Raw genomic sequence first — 22,133 nt, 5'->3', positions numbered from 1 at the left:
ATTGTGTTTATAACCAAGATGCTCCTACATCACAGCCACTCAGTCCTCGGGGGGGAGTGCCACTAGAGTTGCCCCATATAGAGATCCTAACGTCACTCAAGGGTTCAAGGCAGCCCTTAGAAGACTCTTTCCCAAGCACCTACGAGCTGCAGTGAGGTTTGAATTCATGAGTTTCGCGGCCCCTCACGATGGTGGTCCAAGGTCTTGAAGCTATTGAAGACAAAAACAATGTTAATGCTCATAAATGCTAGTACTTCCATGGACAAATGTACCAGAACATGCAACCCATTGCCATGAAAAATTTATTAAGTTGCTAACTCTTAAGATTCTAATTTCTAAATTTTTATTAACAATTATATAAATTTATTTTAATATTTTTAATTTCAAAATTGTAAATCTTGATAGGTTCATAGTTCATCATCATCTAAGAGGAACTCGAGTACATACTCCATCCCCTCAGTTCATCATCATCTAAGAGGAACTCGAGTACATACTCCATCCCCTCAATTAAAAACAATCGACCAAACTCCAAGAAGGCAGATAACTTGTTCTTTGTGCATTCAAACTTGAGGCTCACAACACACAAAAGACACTTACCAAAATGGGGAGGCAAAGCATTGGGATGTTGAAGAAGAGTTTGGGGAGTTGGAAGCACACTTTCATGCACTTGCAATTGATGATGGCAATCGTGATATACTTAACAATGTTGAGGCCAATCCTAAGATTGGGCTTAAGGCTGCTAGTACTAATGCTAGTGGCACTATTTGTGCTTCTAATCTGCAACAGCAGAATGATGATGCTTTATTCGATGATATGTGACTGACTTTGCTGAGAAACTATAGTCGGTCAAAGTTCAAGGAAGTATCAATTAACAGAATATGTGTATGTGTGTTCATGTATATCAATTCACCATGTGAAGTGATATACATTCACACACATACACAATGACATGATCTACTATGCTATAAAACTCTTTGAGATTTTTCCTTGAAATTAATCTGATTGAATCAAGTATGAATATTTGATTATCTTTCTCTTAAAATCAGGTTGCAAATTCTTGATTATTTTGATCCTTAATGCATTTATATGGATCAAGAAAATGATCCTATTTTCTTATCAGATTGGGGGAGAGTGGGGGGGGCTAAATGATTATCTTATTGCACATTAACATGCCTGATAATCATAGGGCTTACTAGTTTACTTGATGTATGCTCACATCTGATCAAAGATGTTCATTTAAATTAGTTAAGTTTAGACATTGTGTCTCTTCAATGAGACTCTTCACCGAACTGTCATGTTTGTTCGTGGTTAACCCATTGAGTAATATATTTATGTTGACCAATTGTAAGAGGAAAGACATCAAAATTGATAAATGATTCTACCCCTGCAGATCAGGACATCTCGAGCTTCTTGCGTAGCCTCTACCCATCGTCTCTCTCTGAGCACCAACTCTGCCAAGAGCTTGCTTTTCTCTGTGATGTCAGTGAGGCATGAAAGAATATCCTTTTCCTTTTCCTCTGCTACTGGTATAGGACCCTTCATCCATATCCTCCTTTCTGCTTTCTCTGATGCCGTTGTACTCTAATCTCCTACCTCTGGCAATGAAGAGACCTCAACAACCTCATTGTTCAACCATATTGCCTCTAACTGTAGATTTTCTCTCATGGGAGACTGGATGGAAGGGCCTCTGGCAACAAGGGAAAGTAGTCGTCATCCCAGATACTAGCACAACTCAATGAGCTAATCTGTACGGCTGTTGGCACCTGGTGCTCTACTTCCAGCATGTTCAAATCAGCACCCTAATCTACTACATCATCCAACAGTGTGTCGGCTATCATGACTACTGCATTCATCCCAATCATCTCTAATCGGACCTGCTCCTATGCCCTTCCTTGACTATGTCCTCCCTTTATAGCTATCAACTCTACTACTTGATGTACCTGACCGGGGTAATCCATGCTCCTGTGGTACGGGAGTTAGTTCTTCCCTCCCCTCCTCTAGCTAAACCATTGGCTGTGGTTGTGTCTCCGTGTGTGTATCTACCAGTGATATTGTCCCTCGACTTCCTAAGGGTTGGGCGGCCACTAGCTATGAAGATGTTCCTGCTATTGGCCGTGGTCTAGGATTTAGGTTGACTGGGGTCATCACCACTGGTTGTTTGAATTGCCCGAACCCTGGAATGTGAACATTCACCATAGTGTGTTCATGCAGTGCTGTAAGAGATGGTGTAGTTGTCAGTGGTGCAGCCGTCAACTGACACGAAAAGAGAAGTGGAGTTGCTGTAATCACCCTGACTTCCTCGTCGTCTTCCTCCTCATCTTGCTCCACCTCCATTTCCTCTTATTCGTCCTCTTCAGAAGACGTTTCCTACCGGCCATTATCCATGTTTTCGAATTCATCTATCTCCTGCCGCATCCTCTTCTAACCAACACCTTTTTGCCCTCCGGGTGTGTCTAAATGTCTCCATTGCATTATTGGAGGCTCGCTAGGTACTGTTGGGCTCGATTGGATTTCAAGCCTTTCGTTTGGTATCATCTTCACAGTTGCCTCCAAAAAGAATCCGATGGGATAGTGTGGCATGTAAAATGTTTTGTGCCCCAATGTCATGAACTCATCCATGCGTGCAGCCAATAGAGAAGCCCAGTCATAAACCCTCCCGTTCATGAGTCTGTTCGTCATACTAACCTGCAGAAAAGAGATGTTTGATGCCCTACTTGACCCTGTAAGTTGACTCTTTATTAAGTCCATGAGACACCTCCAGTGGCCTTCCCTGATGTCTGATTTTCACAACCCTCTTCCCCTCGAAGTGTCGGTAAGGGCATCTTTCTTCTACTATGCTTGTTACTTGCACACTAATTTCACCAGCTACAATTTTCTCTCTTTGTCCATCTTTTCTGGCTTGTTGTCAATTTTCTTTCCTCTCTATGTTGCCCCCTGGTATGTCGAATACCCTAGTGAAGTCAGTTGGCCAGAATCAAATCACTAAGTCCTGTCCCAAGTATGGAAAAGAACTCCTGTGGGAATGCCTGTCATATGCCTCAATCATGATATGCAGAACACCTTCAAAATCATGAATATAAAAGACTAGCATCCGGATTACCCACTCTACGTGTGCCTTCCATATGCTTTCTTTGACGAGGTGGTCATCGGGACTTTCATTCCACCACTTTCTGCACTCTAGGCCATTCAACCCTTCAAATGCTATGTTCTACGGTGTTAGTTGTATATCTAGCTGGTTTTGTACTTTGGTCCTTTGTTTCCCCTTGTCTTTTCCGCATACCTACACTCCTGAAGGCAATGTCTACATATTCTGACTCATGGCTGAATCTTTGTCCAGTTTCTTTCTCCAAGCCCTATTTCCGACTGAATGCATACTTAGCACTTCTTTGTCATTTTGCGGAATAGGATACAAACCATTATGTCAGGTACTCCTCTGTATAAACCTGTTTCAAAACCCCTCTCTTGCAATACTAATCCGTACGGCTCTTGCCTCCTCTGACTGTATAGCTATGAAAAGTGCGGCTCCTCCTTGGTAGGGCTGCTCTCTTGCAATGTGCGGCTACTTTTCCAAAGAGTGTACGGCTTCTGTTGCCTTAATGCTTTGGTACAACCTTTAGAGGGTTACTTTCTTGCTACGGCTTCTCCGATTCCTTTCTGTATTGCTATAGTGCTTCTCTAGTGTATATGTTGTCCTATTGTCTGTACGGCCTAATCCCTTCCTGGCGAATACTGATTTATAATGTTTGGCAAGGTATCTTTTATGCTCTTTTCCTGCTGTCGTACAGTTCTTTACTCACAACCGTATGGCCTTCTTAATTGACTCCGAGTGTATTCGTACAGCCGTACGTCAATGCTGAAATGTCTTCTCCTTCTATGTCTGTACAAACCATACAGCGTACGGTGTTGCTATGTGTGATTCTATCAAGTTGTACGATGCTTCACTTGACCATACTCAAAGCCGTACAATGTCAGTTTTAGTTTGTTCTTTGGCCATGCGGTGTTCTTAGGACCCATAGGCCGTACGGTCATCAATGCTGACTAGGTAATCTCCCAGCCGTACAGTGTCTACTTACCATACGGGGATTGCTTGTCATACAGTACCATACGATGTGCGGTGTCAACCTTTGACTCTTGCCATACGGTGTAAACTTTGTCTTGTCTATTTCTTTTATCAATCATACGGCTACAATTCTCCCTCCTTATTTGTTCGTACAATCTCATAGAAAATGTCATACAATGTTTTTTATTTCCTCTTTATAATATTGATGAATCTCAAAGGCCGTATTTCTTTAAATAATACTATTCTTTACCACTTCCATACTTAGAATTTATGTTCGACTCTATATTACATTTACTTATCTTACATACATACAAATTCTTTTTTTTTTATTTGATCCAAAGTCCATTTCGGACGGTGTACATATACCTTCCGAAAGGGGTGACTCAACCGTCACGAACCCGTTCGGATACAATTCTACCCATCAACTACAATATAGAATTTACCGACAACATAAACCATAAATGAACAGGTACAATACTATTCCTTAAGACTGAAGCATGAATGACCAATATTCTCATCAAGCCAGAGTGAAGTTTGTGTATTTCTTTGAGACAAGCTTGGAGTTGTGTAAAATGAAGTCCGTACTAAGGAGGAGTCTCAACATCAGTGATTTCTTGAGATATACCTTAATGCATTCTTCTTTAAGAAAAAGTTGAAGCTGCATTACTCTCTTCTATGTGAGAAGTTTGAGGTGAAAATCCTTATTCCACCCTCTGAGAGTAGCTATGGTAGATCCACCCTCTGATATGGCTCATGGTGGATGTTATGTGTGTAATGCCATAGCGACACCACGTGAGAAAATCCGTGGTGACTTTATGCAAACTTTTGATCTCATGTGAGTGACTCCGTGACTTTAAAGCCCCATGTGTACATTAATGAAAGGTGACGATCTTTCTAATAACATACACTTGTGTTCAACATTGTAAGGTGACGAATTTACAAAGTTCACTATCATGATGAATATCATGTTAACTTGATATCTCCTGGACTAATTGATTGATATCATGCTGACTTGATATTTGTTCTAGATCAATATGGTCTTATTGTGATAATCATGGTGGACATTATGTGACATAATGTCTATGGACATGCCATGACATGTTATGGTAAACATCATGCGACGTGGTGTCAGTGCATATACCATAACTGGGATATACAAATATTATGCTGACTTGATATTTTGTATACTCCTTGATATCACATGTTAGGTGATATCTAAACCTATTCATACCTTGTTATCTTCCCTAGCTAAGAGGGACTGTTGAGAAACTGCAACATCGGTCAGAATTCAAAGAAATATAAATTAGCAAAAAATATGTGTATGTGTGTGCATGTATATCAATTCAGCATGTGGACTGATATACATTAACACGCATACACATTGATATGATCTACTCTTTCATAAAACTCTTAGAGATTTTTCCTTGAAATCGATATGATCGAATCAAGTATGAATATTTGATTATCTTTCTCTTAAAATCAGGTTGCAGATTCCTGAATATTTCAATCTTGAATGCATTTATATGGATTGAGCAAATAATCCTGTTTTCTCATCAAATCGACAGGGGGCTAAATGATTATCTTATTGCACATTAACATGCCTGATAATGCTTACTAGTTCACTTCATCTATGATCACACCCAATCATAATCAGGGCATTTGAATTAGTTAAGTTTAGACATCATGTATCTTCAACAAGACTCTTCACCAAACAATCATGTCTGTTCGTGATTAAGCCCCTTGAGTACTATAATTATGTTGACCGATTGTAAGAGGAAAGACATTGAAATCAATAAATGATTCTATCTCTACAGATCGGAACATCAAGACCAGTGATCCAATTGTATTCAGACTTAACTTGCAGATTTCAGTATTGATTTGATTCATATCCATTATGTTCTGATTATCAGCCGCAATATAAATATAGATTACTATTCCCTAAATCTGCAAATAACCATTGCCATTACAGTCTGATCATAAGTTTAATTAACACTAACAGGCTGTGTTGACATCATAGTTACAGGAATCAGACTCGCCTCCGACTTGGAAAGTCAACATCCAACTCGGACTCGGACTCAACCAGGACTTAGCAAGGACTCGAAAAATTGAAAAACCCATGAGATTCAAAGATTTTTAAGGATTTAATGATTTTTTCATGCATCATTTAGTCAATTAACATCAAATACACAATAATTGAGATAAATAGAAGCTACTTAACACTCATACACAATTTTGCATAGATCACATAAGTATAACAGCGAATTTTTGAAGCAAAAAACCTGAATAACAAAATATAAAGTTGAAGATTTAAGATTCAATTCTTAATAAATTCCTAACACACCACAACATCATTTTCAAAATTATTATACACTGGAAAAAAAAAAAAACACCTTCCAGAAATCTCTATCTTTTTAATTTTTTAATTTTTTTTAAATTTAAAAATTAATAAAAAAAATTCAGGAGAGTCCTGGGCTCAAGACTCGGCAGAGTCCCTTGACTCGGTGAGTCCATGTGGACTCTACCAGTACTTGGCCGAGTCAGAGTCCAAAAGCCATTTGCCTCGGAAAGGCTGCCTCTACCTCAGACTCGTAGACTCCTGGAACACTGGTTGACATAATTGTATTTTGAACTGAAACAATTATATGGTTGGGTATTTTGAGATTTTGTTATGTCATTCAAACTAAACCATTAATATTTGTGGGGGTGTATTTTGCTAATTTTCTTTAACATTAGCATAGTAGTGTATGAACTTATTTGCTGCAACATATGTGTGTGTACGGACGAACCCAAAAAGAAACCAACCTCAATCCAAAATAAATAGACAAATTTCCAACCCGACTGTCAAACCCACATCCAAACTAGCAACTTAGTTGATTTGCATAGTTTATGGTTTTGATGAGAATAAGTAATCTTAAAATCATACGCACACCCTTAGAAGATGGCACCCTCGTTAGCATAATTTAATTGGGTGAAGCAAGGATTGGTTTTGTTTCACCACAACATCAATAGTGTCTTGCACTAGTAGATTTGGAAGTAGAAAGAGCTTAGATTCATAAGCTGCCATCCCATTTACAATTTATTTTTAATTGTTGTCAAATAGCCATATCATTCACATTAAGAAAGTTGATATATCCTCCACAAAAAACTTGGTCCCCAAATGATTATCAACAAATCACATGATAAAATTGAGATGTGTCCACCATAAAGATGCTAGTATGAATTATAAACCTTGGGGTCACTTCACTTGACCACACGATATCATTGCATTGTTCAGCACTTGAAGATTCCTTCGTCAAAAGATGTTTGTGTTGAGCTTTGTGGATCGATATCTACAGATGTAATAACATGGCCATTATAATTGATGTTTTCCAAATGCAGATTTGAGGACTCATAAATATGAGAGGAGACATGTCTCTATAGTTAATCATTATTAGTTAGTATATTAATAATATAAATAACCATATATATATATATAAAAGAATATTTATCTAAAAATGATTTATCATCAATAATGAATCTCATGATCATATCAATCTAAATGAACTACAAACTTAACACACCCTCTTAGTTAGGGAGGATTGATATAGAACACATTATACTCTTGAGTATATGAAGAGATATCATCTCAGTATGATATTCCTAGAATGACATATTTAAGGATATCAACATAAATCCATTAACATGCACATATATATATTAGCATATATTACATATAGAATTTGCTTCTACTCACAATGAGACTAAATTTCTCAATACTCCCTCTTTAACAAGGAGGGAATTGAAGTGCATATAATACAAGATTAAATACCACCTTAAGTATGCTCTATAATAGTAACTATGTCATGGTGTCCAACAAGATCCGGCTCAAATAACCATAACAAGTTGGTTATCATGGTGTCCGACAAAATCTGGCCCAAAGAACCATGATAACAGGTCTACCATTTATAAGATCGTCACCTTACAATGGTTACCTTCTGTTTGTTTGTTATCATGGCTTCTAGCACTCTGGGACAACAATTTAATGAAGTTTTTCATGATAACAAGTCCAACTATTAATAAGATCATCACCTTTCAATAGCTCCCCTCTTAAATATATACATCAATGAAAGATTGTCACCTTTCATGACATAATCACAACAACATCATGTAGTAACTCACACGATATCCACCATGAACCAAGTCAAAGGGTAGACCCACCACAGCTGCTACTAGAGGGTGCAACAAAGCTTTTCACCTCAGACTTCTCTCTCATAGAGGAGAGCATATTACAAAGAATCTCACATAGAACTTCTTGTAAAGAAGATATCATCCAAAAAGGATTGCATCTCAAGATTTCTCCCTCTGAACAATGATCCTAGGAAGTCAGGTCCTGTAGTTACTCCCTTTGAGACTCTCTTTACCCAAGGATGCCTCTCAGACTCTCTCTAAATCTGATATTAATCTTTCAACCTTTAATGATAAGTTGTTATTTACTCATGATGTATATAGGAGTAGGCCCATTAAAATCATGCAGTCACATACATGTATTTTAGATTCCCACTGAGTATCAATCTTCTAAGCTCTCGCATTGCTTTAAAAGAAGTGTCATACTCCCTTAACGCAGAAGAATCTCATAATCTCAATCATCAAAGATATTTTCTTCAAGAGCCTCACTTTATCCATCTTGATCATCAACATCTTTGGAGCTACTATCATAAGATTGAGTTTGCACAATATTTGGTAGCATGTGTAAAGTACCAACCTTCTTTTCCTGCAAGAACATCCTTAGACATAAAGGAAAAGATCATGGAAAATAACTCTTATAGCATGTATAGAATTATAAATAAATGAAACGATAAATGTAAAATATACGAGTACTTATTTTCCCATGAGGGTCACGGAACATCTCCTTTCTAAATATGGTTCAAGTGGGAATGAAACATTGGTTATTATTCCCCCCACAATGTAAATTCTCAGTCTTATATCATTGAACACTTTTGCATCACATCAAATTCTTTCTAAGTTCCAACTTGCTCTTTTCATCCATTGAAGGTCCAAACATTCATTAAAATTAACAATAGAAGCAAACATGTCCTTCCCTTTTCTTAAACTTATCCATGATACGCCAATATCTTGATTATGATTGTGCCACATGAATGAATCTACAACTCATACGCCAAGTTTCATTCATCAAAGAGAGACTTGTAGATGGTTCAAATGAATTCTTAAAATCTTCATTAACTTCTCACAACAACTCAAATATTTTTTGTTCATGCAAAAGTGTTTGTTTGATCTTTTGATTAAACCTATATTGCGTGCATCTTGCAATCTGTGTATTCCAAATTGATATCTTTGTTGAATATCATATGTTGAAATTATGTAGACCTAAGGTAAATTCATGAATCATGGTCCTCTTGACTGCTACAATTTATTAATCACTAGAGAATCCATCTCAACATGGTTTACTCCCTCTGAAACAATATGACCGAGATCACAGAAAGTTGTCTAAATCATATCCTCTATCCACTCCCTCTCTTTCAAGGTTGCTTAAAATGACAAACTCCCTTTGAATCTCAATCTCCCTCTTATTTTCTACAAGAACATTCTTGGAGGAAGAGGTCAAGGTATATATCTCGTATAGAAATATAAAAGGAAAGAGACTACTATAATTGTCATGTCCTCTTTTTAGTGACATGTTATTTTTCAGTGAATTTTTCTATCATGGACTCTCGTAGGCAGATGATTTTGGTGAGTCATTTTGATGATTATTTGGGGATTGGATGGTCTTATTTGCTCTTGGAGAGATGGGGTTTATCATAGTTTTATTTTATATGTTATGCGGGGCCAAAATATTACAATTTTGAGTTGAGTTGCACTTTTTATTTTATAAAGTTACTTTTTATATAGAAGTGCATTACAAAAGGATTTTATAAGAATATTTTATGGATACTTCTAGAAGTTCTTAGTGGCTTCTTCGAAAAGTGAATAAATAGAGTGCTTGGCCTCTCATTTGGACATCCCAAGACTTGAGTTTACACGACTTTTCTCTTTGAGCATTTATGGTGCCATCTTGGTCTACAAACTGTCATTTGATCATTTGGAACGGAGTCTCTTAAAGATTTGCATAACTGAGGAGGTGAAATATCCTTTGAAGGGTTGCACTTTGGAAGTGGTATTCAGCTACTTCAAGTTGGACTTATTTGGTATTTAGACATTTCCAACAAGGTTTGATTTTCAACCTGGACATACTTTTTTGCTCATATCTAATTGTTGGTTGGGAGTTTGATTTTTATTTTCTGGGATAATTTTCCTTGGAGCTTGGCGATTATTTCTATACCATTTTCGGCACCTTTCAGCCTAGTATTTATTTTTGCTAGGTACCGTACTAGTTCGTACATGTATGGTTGTACCTACAGGCCGTACGGTCAGCAAATCTGAGGGCAGGTTGGAGTTTCATTTTCATCATTTCGTCTTCAGCATTAAGTCTCCAACATCTGCTCAATCCAAGTTCTTTCATTTCAGTTTGTAGTTGCAAGAAATTCTCGGTTGCATTCAGCTAATAAGGGTTTTTTTGTAATGTGCTATGTTGTAATGCTTTGAGCTTAGTTGCCGATTCGTGAAACGAATCCGATTCGGGCACGTGAATCGTATCTGTGGATTCGGGATTTTTTTTTTTCCAATAATGATTCATAGAGGATTCATGTATATATATATATATATATAAAACTAAGAGAAATTATTTCATAGTATGAATCTATGATTCTAGTATGCATCTATGAATCTAGTATACTTGATAATTGATCTATTTTCATGATTATAAAAAAATCAGAACATTCACATTCATGATTTTATGTTTTCATAACTTATCAATAATTATTACATGCATTCATTCTTTGTATTTAGAAATCAAGATCAAAGCTTTATTTTACGAATATTATCATCCTTTTTATTTATTGTCAATTTTACACAGGCAAAGGTGATGGGTACACATTTGAAGAAGTTGAAAAATGACATTTTTTTCTTTTCTAATTACATTTTGCCTATGTCCTAGGAAACAGTAATGAGAATGTGAAATTGCAAACATTTATGGATAGAAAATCTATGGAACTTAACATCACTTTCAGCACAGAAGATTTTTCTTTGGGTGCTGAAATTTTTTATTTTGAATATATTTTTATTTTCCTTGCTAATATCTAGGGTGAGACCCTAAGATAACGGCTACACCTTAAGAATATTAGGGTAGAGCTGGGGAACTGTGTCATCCATCTAGTGGTACACCTTACTCTAAACAGTTTGCAACGCTCATCTCATGTTATGTATGTAATCAAACAACTTCATTGGCCTATGGCTACCAGCCTTTGGGTGGATAGGAGACCTCTCCCAAATCCTATCCATAGTCACAGGAGGCAAAAGAGATTGAGTCAGACATACCTGAGATATGACCCATACGGAAATTCTTAAAAGCAGGTTCATCCTTGGAACCTGCCAAATCCTGCAACATAGATTTTGTGTTCATCTTTTGAAATTTTTAGATATAAAATTAATAGAGGAGGTTTTCTCATACAGTTTTCTCAATTTTCAGACATAGGGTGTCAACTTTCAACCCAATTTTTGCACCAACAGCTAACTGCAACTGGGTTCACAATAGGATTACTGAGATCCATCTTGTAACCAGAACTACACGGCAGAAAGATAGAGGGAAATACAATGATATAATCAGCATTGTTCCACATTTAACCCTCAGGTTGGTTTACTTTGGGTTTTGTTTCCGACCTTGTATTGCCATGGATTCGTGTTGGATCCTCAGGATTCGTGCTTGGATCCTTGAGGATACGAGCAGGATCCTTGATTCTGCCTATGGATCCATCAGGATCCTTGGGCGACGGATCCTAACGGATCCACAGGCAGTATCACAGACCCTGCCCGGATCCTCACGGATCCACGTGCGAATCCGAATCCGGATCGGACCAAAATTCGAATCCAGGGTCTAATTCACGAATTTGGTAACTAAGGCTTTGAGTTGAAAATCGTATATCATATGTAAAAGCATTTGGTTATCATTGAATGAATATATTGGCACTATTTTACATCAATTATTTGAGTAGATTTGTTGCACAACAATTTCCTTTATTCAGCATTTTACGTTCAGCAATGTATTTAGTTTGCATGTCAAGTGCTTGAGAAAATTTCACAGTTCAGTATTAGCAGTTATTAGTGTCCTATTGGCAAGGGCCATTACAATAATACTCAAGGATAATAATTCTGCATAATAAGATCATTTCAATATAATAAAGATAATTATAACCTAACCCCATTCCCTCTAATCTTACTTTGAGAATGATCCCCATTATTCCAAGATATCTAATTTAAATATATATATTGAACATATATGCATATATACATTCTGTCTTCTATGTATATATGTTTAATCTATTTTTTCAACATAATATTACCACATATATAAAATTATATATATATATAAATATAGATATGTGTGTGTGTGTGTGTATCCTTTTCATAGAAACTAATTTGAAATAATTTGCATACCTCTTTTTACCTTGTATGAAACCCATATACAACATGGTCTTTATGCTTAGACCAAATCCCTTAGAAGGTGATCGTTGCGGAAATGACTCTTCCCTCCTTTACTGCACATTATTAATGTTACAATGTGATCAATCCAAAAGGTCCTGCCTAGGATATATACAATTTAAATATTTACTTTTTGAGGCCTATGTTTCATAGAACATTCACTTTTAGAATGAATCTGCTCAACCTATATGGTGGGACCTTCATTACCCATTTAAGAGTTTGATGCCTCTAGCACTTTATAACTATGCACTCATGTCCCTTCTCATATCTCTCTAAAGCGGTCTACGGGTGTCAATGTAATGCAATTAGATAATGACGAACAACTAGATATATTTATAAATGATAGTGTGACCAAATTACTGTCGATGTCCGCCTAAGCCTTAGGAAGTCATTACTTCCTCCTCATATGTCTACATGCTTTGGGGTCTGATGACTCCCCATTTTTGAAGTTTGTTGCACTTTAACGTTTTTCGCAATCACCTTATTTGATCTACCTTTGTGGATGTCGCCTTTGTATTCTGTTTTGAGTCTTATCCCTGATTTGTCTAGTGTCAACATTATTTTGTTTGACTCCACCAATCTCCCTTCTTACTACCATAGTTGGTCAGCAACACATTTGAGACCACAGATTAATGTTTCTACTAGTTGCGGTTGGTCTTTGTGGCAATGTTTCTTGCAAAAATGTACATCAACTAATTGTTTATGCATGCACCATCAGCTCATTCCAGTTTCACATATAGTTAATTTTTTTTTTCATTCGGTGAGTGTCATCATAAGAACCAAGCTCATTGTCTTTGATGAAGCCTATCACTTATTGCGAATGTTTGGTATTGAATTCAGTTTTATTTATTTATTTACTCAATATGGTAAAATGGGAGATACTTCTCTGAAGCCCCACCTTTTTTCATTAGCTGCAGCCTGCCAAGAGCTCTAGCATCAGGTTTGAAGTTTCTATTTCCACATTGATATTTTTAGATATGTCAACAACTATGTCAAACCCCGATAACTTCTTATCGAGGTTTGACAACCTAGTTTACTCATCAGAATCTGGCAAGAGCTACTGCCTGGCCTGAACTATCTTTAAACATTAGTGACAATTTTTTATTCCTACAAAAAACAACATTGAATACATACATCTGAAGATTTGTGCAAGAGTCTCACGCCAAGATCTATGACTCAGACGACCTGATATTTTCACCATTTTCTGTGCATATTTATGTGTCATCCTTCTAATGTTGGGGACTTTAATCTTTCTTTAATACCATAGATCTTAATGAGATAAAGAATTCATTCAAAGGGGAAAACAAGTATTAAGATTTCCAGAGGTTCGAATCTGCTTTGATACCATGTTGAGTTTTGTGGATCGATTTCTACAAATGTAATAACATGGCCATTGTAATTGATGTTTTCCAAATGCAGATTTGATGACTCATAAATATGAGAGGAGACATGTCTCTATAGTTAATCATCATTAGTTAGAATATTATATATCTACAATATATATAAGAATATTTATCTAAAGATGATTTATCATCAATAATGAATCTTACAATCATATCAATTTGACTGAACTACAAACTTAACAGATTGGATACCTAGTGTTCTTCCCTGCACATTAGGATGGTCACAAACTCACATAGACAAACGTATCACACAAGCAATAGATGGAGAGAGATATTATTTTTCTTTCAAGGATTTTTATTATAAATCAAACTAAAGGTGCAGGCAAGTCCAAAACATCATTGACAACTTGACACATCCATCCAAGTATGGCTGAATTCTACATTTTTTAAACCACCTAAATTCTCAGATTGAGTTCAGATTTTTCAAATAGAATTTTACATGATTTCCAAACTTTTTTGGCCTCTCAAATGCATCAATTTTTTCAAACATAGTAACCACAGTCCAAACTCTAATTGTTTGCTTCTTACAAAAGTATTAAAGAATATTTCATGAACCCAAATCATGATGGAACAAATATGCATCCACATTGTATTGTCACATTTTCATTATTCATATTTTATTAATATTGCAAAATTACATTTCAAATTATGTTACTTCAAAACACAGTACACAAGGAAGAAAAAGATAATATCATCTATCAGTAGAGGAAACTGTTTTCTTCATTTCTTATGTGCAACCCCCAGTTTCAAATATAGCCAACATACCAAAACTTCAAACAGGGGAAATAGGTATACGCATATACTTTTGCATCATGGAAAAAAAAATATTGATAACTGATTCAGAATACTACATAGAATGGCATATCTGACACTGATATTAGATATTTACTAAATTGTAAAGAAAAATTAAATTAGAGCAATAGGAAAAACAATTACCTCACCAACATTATCATCTTCATATTGTGCTTCCATCATTATATCATGTATTGTGATGAGGTCCATTCTCATACAAGCATTGCCCAACAAAGAAAGAGCATTTTCCTCAGTAGAACTTTTGTTTCCCCTTGATGTCACCATCCTTAGATGAGAAGGGGCCTGTAGTCACCCATTGGTTTTACACTCAATTTAATATATAAGCGGAAAATGCATTAACTAGCTCCCTTAATAGAAATCATCTATCAAGTTAGAAAAATGTAAAACATAACTAAATTCTCCTCTTTGAACCTAGATTAAGGTGTAGCATTGACGTCAATAGTGTACATGAGAGACACACAATATTGAATTAGAAATAGCATATAGACAAATAACCAAGGAGAAAAGGATAGATAACAAGGTTCAAATTATATGATAGTTGGTCAAACAAATTGTGATAAAAATTCTCAGAAGCATTTACGCCACAAATTCTCTATTGTGTTCTTTAAATATTTGTAGATATATTTCATTATATTTGGTTTTACAATTGCTTTGGTGATGTTTTAAGGCATTAAAATGTACAAAAAGTACTCTGCTTCATTCTCATTGATTGAATACTAGCTATCAAAACCAAAAAAGGCAAAACAACCAAGTTAGAGCTCATTTAAAGTATTAAAGATACTTGTCCATTTTTATAGGCTGCCAGGAGTATCATTAGTATGCATTCATTGTAGAGAGTCGGAAATATATCAATCATCTTTACACCCAATATATGAGCCTCAAGTAAAAAATAATAGAAAGCGTACATCTTAAAATATAGTATACACTATTTATAATTAAAATGTTGGGAATTTATAGTGTCCCCTTTCAGGTAAAGTCAAAGATGACCCATTTAGCCTATTTAATTCTAGTAGGAAACTTCTAGGGAACCAAGGAATAAATTTGTTTAATTAATTAAAAGTTGCCCAATAAAATAATATTTACTAATAGCTTAAATTTAACAAATTAGATAGCCATTTGAGTGAAATTAGAAGGGAAATTAAGAAAGTCACTCTATAAATGTGCTTTAATAAATTATTTTAAGAAAGAAGTTGAAAAGCCCTTTGGAAGGTAAATATAAAAAGAATAATTGGGAGTTCGTTTGGTATGCTTGGTTTATTTCCTCTATTGTGGATCTGGAGCTTTTCGTTGGATCAAAACCCTAAGGGAACTCAGTTTTGGTGGTAAACTATCCTCCTAGTTGGTTACAGGTGAAAGCATACAGGTTTCAGGCTTGGAATAAAATATTGGGCAGTTCGCTAAGTCTTCCAGGCAAGACAAATCATTAGAGGATTGCATAGATTTACAAGAAAGACAAAATAACAGTTTGGTATGTAATTTCAGTCTTGTGGGGTGGTTGTGAGTGTGACTTTCAAATCCAACCGCTAATCTACCGAAAATTGGGCAATGAGTTATTGCATGATGTTGTGGCAATATAAGTATTTTTACTACCCATCATTTTTGTTCAAAACTAAGCAAAAGAGAACAAAAAGCAAGTCAAGTTATTTGACCTACAGAATCTTAGTCAAGGAGTCAATATTTCTAAGATGTTTAACACATCATATGCAGTTGGAAATTGGCTTTGAAGGTATTCTATCACTTTGTTAGGTAATAAGGGTGATTGTTGTTGGCATGAGAGGTTAACAACCTAATTGGGCAATTAAACTCACATCCCTAGATGCCTCATCAGTATACAGTTGGGCAATGGTATTTTCTTTGCTGGTAAACTCCTGCAGCCCAATATGAGGGAGAATATAGTGATTTAACATCAAAAAGGAGATAATATGTTGTTATGGTTTATTGACATTTCAAGTAGTGAAAATTAGAACTTAGAGAATTTTATACTATGTCTAAAGTATTTTCCTACTGCTTCAAAGATCAAAAATTCATTTTCATTGCCCTGAACATATACTCTTTAGTAAAGAAAAATCGCCATTCAAATTACATTGTACCTTGGTATCTTGCTCAATGTAAACTGTCATATAAATTTTTACTTCAAATAGTGAGTCCCATGAATACTTTACAAATGTTATAAATGGAAATGTTACCAAAATAAGCATAGCACGCCTCAACCAAGAATTCTTCAAATAACAAGCGTGTTAACTGTTGATCAAATGGTAGTTAATTAATTATTAAGGGAAGTGAAAAAAATTGCATAGCAATTTGGGTCCATGCATTTACAATTAAATCAGGGCAACCTTGCCAGCCTGGAGGGTTGCGAGAAAAGTATGTCTGAAATTGTTTCACGAGTCTAGAGAATACAGAGTTTATCACTTATTGGAGAAGAGAGAGATTCTTACTTCAAATTTTGAATAAGTATAGGTGATAGACGTGATGAGCAGAAGCTTAGTACCATGGAGATTTTAAATGGTTTGGCTAGATGATAGCATCAGTTGGTTTAGCTGATGAGTTACAGAAGTCAGGGTAACCATGGAAACAATGACAACAATGGCAATAAAATGAGAATGATTGCAACCATGGAGAGTGGAATAACACAACATACTGGTATATAACTCCAAGATCGCCAACAAAACTACCCCTAAACTTGTAAGGTCTGAATTTTAATAGGCACCATCGAGAGATCAAGTAGGTTAGCAAGAAGATGGTGAAGGTTGAGTAGATTATCCAAGGGAGATCAAACTGCAATATCCCTAGCAATTTTGAATTCAACTTCCTGACTACTTGACCTGAGAATTTTGTCAAACACTTTGCACGCAAGGAATATATTGCTGATCTAAATTCTCATTCTTTCTAAATGCCAAACTTCAATTCATAACAATAGATATGGTTGCAAAAATGATGAGCAGAATGTAATGTCCCCACTATTAGGGTAGATTTGGGACAAGTAATTCCTGCAAATAATGGTTAGAATCACAACAACAAAACTAACTATATTATTCTACCCTCTAATTTAATCCCAATCTTAAGAAGGTCTCCAGATCGGGCTCCCTAGCTCATAGCTATCTCGCTGTCTTCCTGGGAGCACACCCCTTAAGATTCTTCTTGGATAGACATCCTCTATCCAAGGCCAATCACATATGCATATGTTGACATAATCAGAATATTCTAGCACATTGACTCTCGGCCATGGCGGACAATGAAGATCTTAATATCTCACATGCTCCATGCTTTGAGTCTCATTATTCTGTATGTTGTTAACCCCATGAGCTAACACAATATTATCCACAAGTATGATTCATTAATATAAATAAAATCATAAACATAATTAAACAAATATAATCCATAAACATACCTTTCTTACCTTCTTTTCTTGGTCCATGTGGCTCTATCCTTAGTCAGCCCTTCAATGAATTATTCCTTCTTGATTATCTCAACTCTATATTTACTTTCTAAAATTCTTCCTTTTCTAATTAAAAGGAAAGGATAAAATATTTTTTTTGTTTCTTTTTTTTCAAGAGTCACAACCTTTCATAATACAAATCCTTTAAAAAGTCACAACACTTCATAACTAAAATTCTTTGGAAAAATCTCAATACTTTACAATCACAATTTTTTTTAAGGGTCACAACTATTCATAATTATGACCCTTTCGAAAGTTTACATCCTTTCAATATCATTGATACGTTTTCAGAAAGTCACTTCCTTATTTTCTTCATATTACTTTCCTCATCCGTTTTTCATTGTTGAACTCCTATCTTCTCCTCTTCTTTTTTCCTCTCTTTAAAATAAACTCTCTTTCCTTTTATATCTTAATTTTAAGAAGTCAGGTCTATTTGTTAAACATCTCTTGACTTTTCATTAAATTTAGTTAATTTATATTATTCTATGTTATATTATTTATTTACTTGTTTGTATTTATTATTAAATTCTATTTAGAAAGTTAACATACTTTCTACAATATTGTCTCTTGTATTTAATTTTATTTCTTTATTTACTCATTGAAATTTTATTATTTTTTAATAATTTAAAATATCATCGCAATTATTCATTGATAATATAGATTAAATAATCATTATTTCCTACATTTATATTTTAGTATTAGTTTTAATATAACTTTATTATCATTATTTATTTAATAATATTGTATTATCTAATTATTATTAAAATTCTATCTTATGATATTCTATAAGATCCACGCCCAACAACTACTTTTTTTGCAACTATTTCCTTCCATGGCCGCTAACTACGGTTTTGCTTGAAAACCCTATTTTTTGGCTCGAAATATTCTTCTAATTACAGATTCTTGGTGGTTTTTTTGAGAGCTCAACTAGGTTGTCATCAGATTTTTCCAAGTGGCCCAATTTTTCAGCCAATGGATCCGAGAATTGACAAGATATAATTTTATGGTTTTTCGAGCTCTTTTGGGTAACTCTTCAATTTTTTGGGTCTTCCATTTTTTTATCTCAAAGTATGTGCCTTCACAAATCTTCATGCTTTTTCACTAAAAACTGAGCTATGGCAACTCTAACTAATATTCTGCTCGAAGCCAATTCAAAATTCAATGGTTAGAATTATAGCACATGGAAGCAACGGATACTAGCAATCTTTGACTATCGAAATAGTGATCAGATTGTTCTGGGTGTTACAAAGCGTTCAATTGCAAGGGGTACTAATCAGAATATATGGGACCTAAATAATTGGAAGGTGGTAATGCTTCTCAAATTATCCATACCAGATGATCAACTCCCTCAAATTTCATTCGACAAAACAACTATCGAGATATGGGAGCATCTAAAGAAACTTCATGAGACATCAAACAAAAGCAAAGCCTTCTTTCTCGAGAACACTCTGTTTTCTATTATCATGGATGGGCAGAAAATGCTCCATGAACACCTGAATATGATTCAATATATCCATGATCAATTGCTTGCCATTGGACACAAGATGGAGGAAGAGGACATTGTGGTCATAACCCTCAAAAGTTTGTCCAAGTCCTACAAGCATTTTATTGAAACTCTCAACATCACTTCTACTGGTGTTGATTTGAAGTTCACAGATCTCTGCACACTTATGTTTCAGCAAGATTGGTAGAAACAACACTCTAGTAGCAGTTCCACCTCCACCTCCACAAAGAAAGCCTTTGCTGCTAAATCCTTTCAAAAGGATAAAGGCGAGTCTCACTAGTCTTCTCAGCAAAAGTTCTCTGCCTCATCTTCAGAAGGCTACAAGAAAAAAAACATTCAATGCAACTATTGCCACAAGTATGGTCACATGAAGGTTGAATGTCAAAAATGCTTAGTTGCACAATCTAAGCAATCAAGTTCGTAGCCCAAAGAAAACAGTGCAAAGCACACTGAGCCAACGGAATTTCCCTTTTATGCCTTCATGGCTAAAAGGCCTGCAGATCATGTGAAGTCGTTTGCTTGGTATATTGATTCAAGTGCCTCTCGTCATTTCACTCACCACTAAGACTGGTTCTCTAACTACCAGCCTTATTCATATTCTATTATTTTTGGTGGCGGAAAAGAGTACACTGTTGTCGGCAAAGGCAACATTCAAATTCAATCTACTGAGGGGAATCTCATTTTCTTTGGTGTACTACATTCCAAGGATGGAACTTAATCTACTCTCAGTCAGTCAGTTGTTGTGACATTCCCTACAGTTGGATATTACCTTCAGTTCACATCAGTGTACCATCACTGATAGGGCAACAATCTATTGGTGTAGCAGGTCTTAAGGATCATGGTCTTTTCAAACTTATCGATTCTGGTAATTCTTGGTTTCTATCTATGGCTACTTGGCAGTCTTTTATTAGCACACTTTGGCATCAGCGATATGGGCACTTAAAAGTGCATTATCTCTCTTATCTTTCTCAAGAATAGTGTGTCCTCAGGTCGCAAGAAATTTAGAATAGTTTGGAGTTTGTGATGCATGTCAGGCTGGGAAGTAACATTGCACACCTTTCACCAACGACAATTCATGGTGAGCTTCTCAAGTACTTCAGCTTGTTCATGTCGATATCTACGGCCCTATGGCCACTATTTATGTTCTTGGGTCCACGTATTTTTTGTTTGTTCATGATTTCAATAGAAAAATGTGGGTATATTTTCTTTAAAAGAAATCAGATGCATTTATTGTATTTTAGAAGTTTAAATCTTTAGTTGAAAAAGAGCCTGGGAAATCTATTATTACTCTTAGGTCATACAGTGGGGGGAATTTTGTTCTAATGGATTCTCTAGATTCTTAGATACTGATGATATCAAATGCTAGTTAACCACACACCACAACAAAATAGTGCAGTTCAACGTTGGAACAAAACAATCACCGAGATGGCTCGATCCATGCTTGAACACAAACATGTTTTGAAGAAGTTTTGGGCAAAAGCAGACAAACACTACAGTTTATCTTTTGAACCGGTCACCTACAGTGGCGGTCAAAGGTAAGACTCTGGAAGAGGCCTGGTCAGGTCACAAGCCTAGAATCAGCCACCTAGCGATTTTTGGCTCTCTTGCTTTTGTTTGGATCCTTGATGCGTCACGCACCAAGTTGGATGCCAAGAGTCAAAAACTCATTTTTTTGGATACAGTAGTTTTCACAAAGACTATCACTTGATCGACACTAAGACAGCTCGTCTTCTGTACAATCGTGATGTAGTCTTTGATGAGTAGCAAGGACTATTCATGCCTGTTTCTCCTGTTCCTAATCTTGAAAATCATCCTATGAAGGCTCATGATTTGGGAGTTAGGCTTCCATTAGGTCCACCTGATGGGAGGGCTCTAGTAGCTCCTATAACTCCAATGATCCTTGTACAAACATCTCTAGCTTCTCCTACAAGATCACCCAGATTTGTAGATGTTTCACCTGAGTTTGATCCAGATTCTTCTAATGAGGAATTTGATCATAGAGCATCTCCTTATACTAATGTTGGTCACTCTCCTCTCTGGCCTAAGTGGTGGGCTAAGACACTTGTTGATCTTTGAGATGATGGGCTCATTGATGGGAGAATTGCTCCGAGAGTCAGTTAAGTTTTCTCTCATGGCCAATGTTCGTAGTGGGTTTGAACCTCAAACACCTCAAACATATTCCGAGGCTAAAAGAATTCCAAAATGGGAACAAGTCATGAAATCTGAAGACCAGAGCCTGCTGAAGAATAACACCTGGGTCCTTTCTAATCTTCCACCAGGGAAGAAATCCATTGGCTGCAAATGGGTTTACAGAATCTGATAGTACTTTGGATAAGAAAGAAG

At 35.9% G+C, this 22,133-nt stretch overlaps 1 protein-coding gene across 2 annotated transcripts in view; it reads right to left on the bottom strand.

Moving 5' to 3' along the window:
• LOC149537255 (serine/threonine-protein kinase BSK1-like) overlaps positions 1–22,133 on the bottom strand; it is a 97,484-nt gene that overhangs the window by 61,728 nt on the left and 13,623 nt on the right. For both annotated transcript variants that reach the window (XM_089807573.1, XM_089807574.1), the window contains exon 2: positions 14,971–15,129. In XM_089807573.1, the coding sequence (XP_089663699.1) occupies positions 14,971–15,129 (159 nt within the window). The remainder of the gene's footprint in view (positions 1–14,970; positions 15,130–22,133) is intronic.

This window comes from Cupressus sempervirens, chromosome 10, assembly GCF_028749045.1.
Source record: "Cupressus sempervirens isolate cs-2001-9-10 chromosome 10, ASM2874904v1, whole genome shotgun sequence".
Classification (NCBI taxonomy): domain Eukaryota; kingdom Viridiplantae; phylum Streptophyta; class Pinopsida; order Cupressales; family Cupressaceae; genus Cupressus; species Cupressus sempervirens.
The sequence above is the reverse complement of the archived record's forward strand: the minus strand, read 5'-3'. Positions and strand labels throughout refer to the sequence as shown.